Here is a 9,530-nt window from a genome sequence, read left to right on the forward strand (position 1 = left end):
TTGAAGAGGTTACTCTGGAGTTTTAAAACATGGTTTATTGCTGCTGTTTTTGCAAACATTGCTGGGAAGTGGATATGGCACGACATATTTTTCTATGATTTTCTTTTTTTCCCATTCTACACATCTGTAGAAAAGATCTCAGAGTCATCATTAAGGATTCAGTCTTCTGAGAAGATCACAAGCATCAGCTTGCCAGTGGCTCCTGCTTATCATGTGATTGAGTTTGAACTAGAAGTCATGTATTTGCCATCAGCCACAGAACCTGCAGTGGAGAAAGAAAACACTACAAATAAAGAAAATCACAGAAAAAACAAAGAGAAGCAGAAACAGGACAACTGCATGGCTACTGTTGACCAAAAAGTAAGATGTAGCTTAACTTTTTTATTATGAAATGTATTTGATCTCAGGCATAAACACATCACAAAATAGAAATGGTGGTGAGGGGGAACTTGCTTGCTTGGAACTTATTTTTCTTCAAAAGACATATATGCAAAAATCATACTGAATGTTAAAATGTAAAGAAATTGTAAATATAAGCAGAAATATACACTATGGTTAATAAACTGTCAGCTGTTCCCTTGGCTAGTAATCTAACTTTTAGTGTTTTACCACAGTTTATAAAACATGGAGGATACCTGTGTCTTTAATTCCTGTTTCTGATTCATGAGAAAGATGAAGTCAAATGCACTGCTTCAAATTAAAACAAATATACATTAAATGCATTTTAAAATATTTTTAGCTTGTATTTAACATATTAAATTATTATAAAGGCATTTAAATAATAGATCTTATAGAAGTTTATTTGATACTGACCTTTGCTTTTGTATTAAGACGCCATTGGTGTCCTTCCATCTTTTCTTACTTCTGTTCCCCTTCCTTTATTTATACTCTTTAGAACTGGGTATGTCAGTTCTTAGAGGAAAAGATGCTTTGAGATTTCATATCCCACTCACAGGCAAACAAAAACCTGTATTTTTTCAGTATAGTTTTTGCATACTGATTTTTTAAATTTTTTTATTTCTTCCTCTCCTGGATGCACAAGATATAGACACCTGATAAGAAAAGTTTCTCTTAGAAAGGAGAAGAAAAGCAAAATCATTGTGCCAAAGACAATTGCAAATAAGAACTGTGTTCCCTTTTTCCTCTAGGTGACCATTGATTGTCCTTGGTCGATTTACTCCACTATTATTGCATTAACATTCTGCATACCCTTTAATGCCAAGCATTCCTTGTTGTCAGCTGGCAAACGGTAATGTACTCATTATTTATTAATTGTTTCTTTCTTCTTACAAAGTATGGAGCTGGGGTTTCATAACTCATATTTATGGCAGCCTATTTTTTTTAAATATATAAGTTGGGCTTCTACTATCTTCCCCCTGGAAGCTTGTGCATTTCCTTTCGTGTTCTTTCATGACAATAAAACAAATTTGTGGTTTTGGAAATAAGACCACAGGATGAACCCAGTTCTCCTGTTTCTGTGCAGTTCTTTGGTTTTGTTTAATATGAAAGAGGGTGTTTTAGAGCCTTGTTTTATGGACATGAACTCTTCCAATGTAACTGTTCAGCTTTCATTGAAAAAACTGTGTTGTTTTTCAGGAAATATGTGCAAGTCTGCGTACAGAATTTGTCAGAACTCTGTTTCCAGCTTTCAGATTACAGCCTAAAAAATTCTGCTGAGTGTACAGATTTGCAGCTGGTACCTCTCAACCCTGCATCTCAACAGGTAAAATTCACTTGCTGGTTTATTTGATTTTTTCATCTTATGGTTGCAGTTTTGTCATTGGGTTTTAGGAAAAATAATCAGGTAGAGACAGTTTTCCTATTAAATACAGATGTAAACCAGTTCACTTGCAGAACAGTTTTTTACCTTAGAATCACAGAATGGTTTGGGTTGGAAGGGAATTTGAAGATGATCAAGTTCCATTCCCCTTCCCTGGCAGGAGACCTTCCACTAGCCCAGGATGCTCAGAGCCCCATCCAACCTGGCCTTGAACACTTCCAGGGATGGGGCATCCACAAGTTCTCTGGGGAGCCCTGAAGTTTCTTTCAGCATTGTCTGAACATACTAAATTGCTCATTCTTGGTGCCTGGAAAAAGTATATAAGAACATATTAATAATTTTATTAAATTTGACTTTTGATTAAAATGTTTTCAAATACAGAATTGCACTTCACTGATTGTGAAGTGTTTCCTTTTGAAACACTTGATTCTAACAGTGAAATGGAAATCTTTTAAAAATATATGTATTGTGAAAAAGATTCACTATTAGTCATTTTGTTGCATATTTCCTAATGATTTATTGATTTTGTTTCTATAAACTGTACCAATGTCAGAACAGACAAACATGCTTGTGTGCATTTTCCCTTCTTGCTCAGAGGAAGGAAGCAGCTAACACTCCAAACATTCTCTTTCAGGTCATGTACAGTAAGCAATCAATATTCTTTGTATGGGAATTGAAGTGGACAAAAGAGCTTCCTCTCTCCTTGCAGTGCCTGTTTTCAGTCAGCTTTTGTCCAGCTACCTCTGAAGAACAGTCTCTTACCTTGAAGCCGTTCACTTATGAATTCCAAGTGGAAAATTTTTTTGTAAGTACTCTTCCAAGTATAGGGTAGCATACTGTAACTGAATATGGTTTCCTAAAAAAAAGAAATATATTAGAAAAATTCTGTTTGTATCATGAAGTTAATACCTGCTTAGAATCACTGGAAAGTCAGTTTGTGAGTGACAGAACTGCAGCCTGCTTTTGATGTAGTGGAATTATATCCTTGCCACAGAAATGTGGTGAGGGCCATAACACTTGTGCTTAATTGTGTTCCATTTTTTACTGTTTTCACCTTCCTGGTGCAGCTGGAGATTGTCTGCAGCTTACTGAGCTAGCTGCTTTTTCCCTACTGGCTTAAGATTGTGCTCTCCAAAGCAAATTGCAATTTACAAAATATCTTTGCTATTGAAAGCATTGAGTAGTTTTTTGCAGTGCTTGAGATGAGCTCCTCTAATGAAATATTTAGGGTTTTCTAAGCCATTATCTGAAATGTTTCTTCTTGCCCTTTATGGACAAACTTTTTATTCCTTTGATCAGCTAGGAAGCTCATAGGCTAGGTAGAATACCTTTAATAGGAAGTTTTATCAACATTATTTAATCTCATTTCTAAACTCAGTGTTACCCTTTGTTATGCTTGGGTAAAAAGCAGCATCATGAGAATACTCTTTGTTTTTCAAATCCTTTTGTTTAAATCCTTTTCAGTGTTTTCAACCTGCTTGTTGCAAACTGGCATTGATCAACATTTCAGATGTTTGTTTGCCTACTGGCATGCAACAAGCATTTTTGGCACCTTTATCAGCATCTTTCTGGAGTTTTTAAAGACGAGTGCCTGTGTGAAACAGTGGGGGTTTTCTGGTAGAAATTGAATTCTGCAGGAATTAAAAATCAGTTATTTGATGTGGGCACTGTTATTCCAGAGACTATGACAGGAAAGTGAGATGAATTAGTTCTTTATCACTCAGAATCTGAATGATGGGTCTCTAAAGGGCAGAGCTTAGAAACTGATAAAAATTGTTTAAATGGTAAGATTCAATGCTCCATTTAGTAGGAGCATTGAAACTCCGTGTTGAAGTCCAGAAGTGAAGGAAAAAAATATATTTTCACTGCTGGTATCAGAAATAGATTGAATCAAATTTGATTTGATCTAGTGGAAGGTGTCCCTGCCCATGGCAGGTGGGTTGGAACCAGGTGATCTTTAAAGTTGCTAGTATTGCACAGCATTCCAAGATCCCATGTTCTTTGATTTACTTAAACTGAGCAAGATAATGAAGTGAACATTACTTACTGATTCTTGCATTAAGAAGATTTAACAGGCTGTTACGTGTAAAGTTTTTACTGTACCCATTGTCCAGTTCAGTTTAAACACAAATAAAACACCCCTTTTTCTTGATAACAGCACGGTTTTCTTCCTGACAGACATTGTACCATGTGAAAACTGAAATCTTCCCACCCTTGGATGCAGAGTACTGTAAAACAGGCTCACTCTGCTCCTTAGAGGTGTCCATCACCCGGCTTGTTGAGCTCTCTGAGGTTGACAGAGATGAAGCATTAACAGAATCAGATGGATATTGCACAACAAAACTTATGTATGAAGGTAAGAGTACTTTTCCTAAGCATTTTGATAAATTTCCCCCTAATTTTTTCTTGACGATGACATCTGCCAGACTTGCTATGGCATAAATTCCTTTATTGTGGGTACAGCTGCTTAGTAAAGCAGTTTTCATTTTGCTAGACTGGGAATATTTTATTTTCTCCTCATCAAGCTGCCTTCCAGTGGAATAGAAATGTTCTTCAGACTGGATAGATACAGGCTTGAGGCCCAACTATGGTCCCTTCAGTTTTCTAGGGCTGTTTTCTTACCTTCCACAGCTCTTCACACATAAAAGCTTTTAGATGTTGCTAAAATGCAGATTTTCAAGGTGCTCTAAAACTGTCCTGAGGGTTCTTCATTTTTCACAATAGATCTTTATAGTGTTTTCTCTTTGTTCTTGCAGTTGTTGACAACAGTAGTAACTGGGCAGTCTGTGGGAAAAGCTCTGGAGTGATTTCTATGCCTGTAGCACCTCGAGCAACTCACAAAGTCCACATGGAAGTGATGCCACTGTTTGCTGGGTACCTGCCTTTCCCTGATGTCAGATTGTTTAAATACCTCCCTCACCATTCTGCTCACTCCATGCAGCTTGATGCTGGTAAGGCCATTTTGACCATGTGGCTACTTACAGAAATGACTCTGCTTTTCCTGTGTTCTTGTGTAAAGAGAAGTGCAAAGCAAGAAATACACTGACAATATATGGACTTGGTCATAAATGGACCAGGTACTCACAGGTGCCTCTGCTACCTTCACTCACTGTCCTAAATTGAAACTTGCTCTCATGGGAACTTTGAATCTGGGTTGCCATTTGAATCTCTGAGGAGGAATAATAAATGCATTGTTGTCTTACATTTCCTTTAAAGATTAGTATGCAAATCAGTTGTCACTGGATTTAATAATCAAGTGAAAACTGTTCGATAACCCCTCTAATCCTGAAGTTCCATTTTCTTTAAATTGTGTGTGTCTTCATTAGCTTAGAATTTTTTTCCCAGTTTTCAAGGGATTGAATGTGAAATAAAGAACTGCTGAAAATTTGGGGCATTAGATTAGATGCAGAGTTTAAATTACCACAGCTATGTAGAGTGTTTATGTGTACTGATGAGTAGTCCCAGAGCTGCAGTGAGAATTCACTCACAGGAGCAACATAGCTTTTGCCAATGGAACTGCCAGTGTGCATCCTTCTAGCTTGTGACAGATGTGATGTCATGCTACTGAAATTTTCCTTTCAAACCAGTGTAATTCACTCTGTTACTTCTGGTGCTGGCCAAAAGTGTGCACAGACTTACCTCAGCAGAGATGATCAATAACTGTGAACATGAATTAAGCTGTCAGAGCTCTGAAATGACTTTTTAGAGTTAATTGGTAGAATAAAACAATATTTTTGTTTTGTTTGCAAACAGATAGCTGGATTGAAAACGATAACCTGTCTGTGGACAAGAATGTGGATGAGCAGGCTGACAGCAGCAGCATCAGGAGCAGGGGGAGCCTGCATTCCACAGCCAGCGGGGAGCACAAGGGTCTGCCCATGCCCCGGCTCCAGCCTTTCTCCCCGGGCCAGGTCTTCAACAGCAGCACAGGGATGCAAATCCTTGTCATTCCCAGCAAGGACGACCACGTTCTGGAGGTCAATGTCACGTGACAGCGCGGAGTGGAGACCAGGAACCCGTTAGGAACTGGATATGAAAGCACTTTATGGGATAATGACCTGCTCAGTCTTTGTTGCAACATTAACTCCAAGGAGACCTGTGGCACTCGGCGTGTACTGGCCATGGAAGCACCAGACAATTGTATCAATTTAAATGTACAGTGAGGCTTGTGTCAGCTAGTTTATATTGCCACTTTAGTATGTTTTGTGTCAGCTATTGGGTTTTCTCCCTGCAGTCACATCCCTGCATCACAACAACCAACACAGGGCAACAAAAAGCAAAAAATCCAAATCTTTGGACCACTTCTTTATTTTTGTCAGGCAGCTGAGAGATTTGTTTCATGCTTCCTACATATTTTAGAATGTAGAGTTGGATGATATAATTATCCAAATCTTGAATTTTTATGTAATAATTTACAGGCTTTTCTACACATGTGCCAGAAACATAACAGAGCATACAACAACACATTCACTGGTGTAACAGTTGCTTTTCTGGTTTGGTTTTGTTTGTTTGTTTGATCATTGTTAATTCCTGCCATTGCAATTTTATATTAAACTTCCATCATTTGCATATTTAGATGCATGGAAGAGCTACTGCTATAAACAATCTTAACTGAACAAAATTCCTTAATTTTCTGAGGCTTTCTCCTTCACAGAGTAGACACTGTGATGTCACATATTATATGATTTTTTTTTTTTTTTGGGGGGTGGGCTTTGGGTTATCCTCTTGCATATTTCTTACCAAAGAAAGATATTGATAGAATTTAATAATAAATTATTTGGCTTATTGAGTTCCCAGATTAATTTCTTTTATTACCATTTCCAAGTGGCTTGGTTTGCTGCCCCAATTTTTAAGTTGGGGCAAAAATATCAATATGATGTGATACTTGAACAGTCAACCTTTCATCATAAAGGCTTAGTGTAATTATTACTGATTAGAGGCCAGACTTGTGCATTCATGATGAAAGAAGGAGGTTGGTTTGATACAGGAAAGCTTGCAGATGTAGAATAATCGTGAAGCAAAGTTAAAACATGTAACTTAAAGAATTTCATTATTTATATCTGAAATGTAAATACAAAAAATGTAAAAAAAAAAAAAAGTGTAATTTTTGTGAATGTTGCAAATTCACCTGTGACTGGAAAAATTACAACTTCTTCTGATGTCCTGCTTCTGATATTGAAACTTGTGCATTTAATGTGAGAATGACCTTTTCTACTTGCAGATCTATAATGATGCATTGTCAACAGACTCCACAGAGGAAACAGTCCCACATCAAACACTTGTCACTAAAACTAAAGTGAGGAGCTGCTCAGTAGACAAATCCATTGTTATTATTTTTTTTCTGCTGAATTACAAAAGGGAAATAAAAAACAAACCCTCTTTCCAAAAAGAACCATAAATAAGTTGAAAAATTAATAGGCACCCTGCACTGGTCTAAACATTTTTAATTTTATTTTTAATTTTAAAATTCTAAATAGATGTACAAAGTAGACCTGCTAGCTGAAAATGTTCTTATTATGCATCTTCTTTCTGTGAAGGAATGCCCTTTCTCTGTGGAAATCATACCATTTGATTCTGGATAAAACCCAAAGCATCATTTAGTGCGAATGACTGCTGGGATTCTTTGACTGGAAAAGGTAACAAGTTAGTGACTTTGACACTGCAGGTATTATTAATTCCATTTTCATGGTTTGCTATTAAATCATTTTTCACATTGTTCTGTAATATACTGTTAGATTAAACACATTGTACTAAGATTGTTTAATGAAATTGTAAGCGTTACAGTTCTAAATATACATGTTTTAAAAAGAAATCAGCTTCTCCACTGCTGTGGGTTGTCTTTGGTCTGGAGGAGTGATTGTTTCATCTGCTTTAACCAAAGCTGCTTTTGTCTGCAAAAATCAGATTCGTTACCTGGGGTGCAATTACACACTCGAGGGAGACACTGATTATTTATTTATTTCAGAGTTGCACAAGCCTGGAGGTACCACAGTATTCCACAAATCCAGCACATCCCTCCAGACTTTTCCTGCTGTTACTTATACACAGAAATTCAGTGTTGGCAACCTCTCAGGTACAGCCCCTCTATTATCAATGGTTAATCATTTCCACACAAGTTGTGTAATTCCAGCTGATTTCTGTGCATCCTCCAGGGAAGGGTCTAATGGAGACTGTTCATTTTTAGGATACCCGGACCTGAGTCTTTTGCCAAGTTAGCAACTTATGTATGAGACATACATTCATATCTTGATTTACTGCATCCTTGAAGCTTGTTAGTTCCAGGATATCCATAACTAAAGGACACTGCTCTCTGTACTGCTGATTAATTCTCCTTCCTTGCTGATTAGGAAGAATAGAAAGATAGAACCATCAAAGAACATCCTGACTTAAGTTACTTTTGACATATTCCACATTTTGCAACACTAACACCTGCAAGTGATTATCCAAGGACCCAGCTGAAAAGCATTGACAGTAAGGATTTCATGAATTGCTAAGCCTCAAATACTAATAGCCATTCAAATGGGAATACAAAGGTAGGGCAGCATCTTTCTGGTGCCAGTTTTGCCAGTTTTTGGGTCCATGGTGGCCACACAGCCCCCAGTGGAGGTGCACAACTGGGGTCATGGGGCAGGCAAGACTAAGAGATGGGGATTGAGACCACCAAGGACCCCAAAGCAGCTGTGACACTTTTTGCAAGTCTCCCTCAGCAGGTGGTGCATGCCTCAGTCTTGCATCAGACATGAAGAATTCCCTTCCTGGGGAGGGATCTGGGTGTTCCAATGCTAACCTGAATGTACATAACCTGAGGAAGTTTCGTTCTGTGGGGTCCCATTCCCAAAGGATGGAGACTGTGACCATCTCTCTAAGCAAAGAATGTCAAAATCCAACACTCGAGTGTCACCACTAGATCCAAAGGTGGTATTATGTTTCCACTATCTAATCTTACCCATTCCTTCCCCTTTCTTTCCTTTTTTTTCTTCGTGATATTTTTATATTTTTACTGAAAAAAATCAAAACTGGCTACCATCATCCTTTCCACTGCCATTAAACTGCTTTAAAGTAAACCTCCCACATCTATAGGCTGAGCATTTGGTGTTGTTCCACTCTAATTGCAGAATCACAGAATTGTCAGGGTTGGAGGGACCTCTGGAGATCACCCAGTCCAACCCCCTGCCCAGGCAGGGCCACCCAGAGCAGTGACACAGAACACATCCAGGGGGGTTTGGAATGTCTCCAGAGAGGGAGACTCCACACCCTCCCTGGGCAGCTGTTCCAGAGCTCTTTCTCTAAAGAAATTCTTCCTCCTGTTGAGTTGAAACTCCTTGTGTTTCATTTTACGGCCATTGCTCCTCATCCTGGTGCTGGGCACCACTGAAGAGTCTGGCGCCATCCTCTGACACCTGCCTGCGATACATTTATATGGACTGATGAGATCTCCCAGCCCTCTCTTCTCCAGACTAAACAGGCCCAGCTCCCGCAGTCACCCCAAGGTATTCACTAAAAAGTATAAATACCGCAATATATTCACTGAGAAGAACCACAGCTGCCCTGGCTGGTGGCGGCGGGCCCGAGGATGGGGAAGGGGACAGAGAGCAGTGCCACCGCCCGGGAGTGACAGGCCGCAGGAACCGCTCCGCTCCCTTCCTTCGCTCCCTTCCTCCTCTCCCTTCCTCCTCTCCCACACTTCCTTCCTTCCTCCTCTCCCTCCCCTCCTTCCTGCCCTGTTCCCGGCGCATGTGCGGTCCCGGCC

General features: G+C 39.0%; 1 protein-coding gene and 1 long non-coding RNA gene across 2 annotated transcripts in view; one reads left to right on the forward strand and one right to left on the reverse strand.

Annotated features, from left to right (window-relative positions):
• The window catches only part of TRAPPC10 (trafficking protein particle complex subunit 10), a 37,905-nt gene extending 30,313 nt beyond the window's left edge, over positions 1–7,592 (forward strand). The window contains exons 17-23 of the mRNA XM_058854416.1: positions 131–360; positions 1,149–1,249; positions 1,597–1,723; positions 2,415–2,585; positions 3,959–4,136; positions 4,537–4,731; positions 5,534–7,592. Coding sequence (XP_058710399.1) covers positions 131–360; positions 1,149–1,249; positions 1,597–1,723; positions 2,415–2,585; positions 3,959–4,136; positions 4,537–4,731; positions 5,534–5,772 — 1,241 coding nt within the window. The 3' untranslated portion in view covers positions 5,773–7,592. The remainder of the gene's footprint in view (positions 1–130; positions 361–1,148; positions 1,250–1,596; positions 1,724–2,414; positions 2,586–3,958; positions 4,137–4,536; positions 4,732–5,533) is intronic.
• On the reverse strand, positions 818–9,420 carry LOC131587013 (uncharacterized). Its single transcript, XR_009279287.1, has 4 exons — positions 9,295–9,420; positions 2,543–2,636; positions 1,868–2,087; positions 818–1,052 (listed from the first exon to the last, which is right to left on the reverse strand). It is a non-coding gene; the product is annotated as an uncharacterized LOC131587013 (long non-coding RNA).
• Between the last annotated feature and the right edge of the window lie 110 nt (positions 9,421–9,530).

This window comes from Poecile atricapillus, chromosome 1 (assembly GCF_030490865.1).
Source record: "Poecile atricapillus isolate bPoeAtr1 chromosome 1, bPoeAtr1.hap1, whole genome shotgun sequence".
Taxonomy (NCBI): Eukaryota; Metazoa; Chordata; class Aves; order Passeriformes; family Paridae; genus Poecile; species Poecile atricapillus.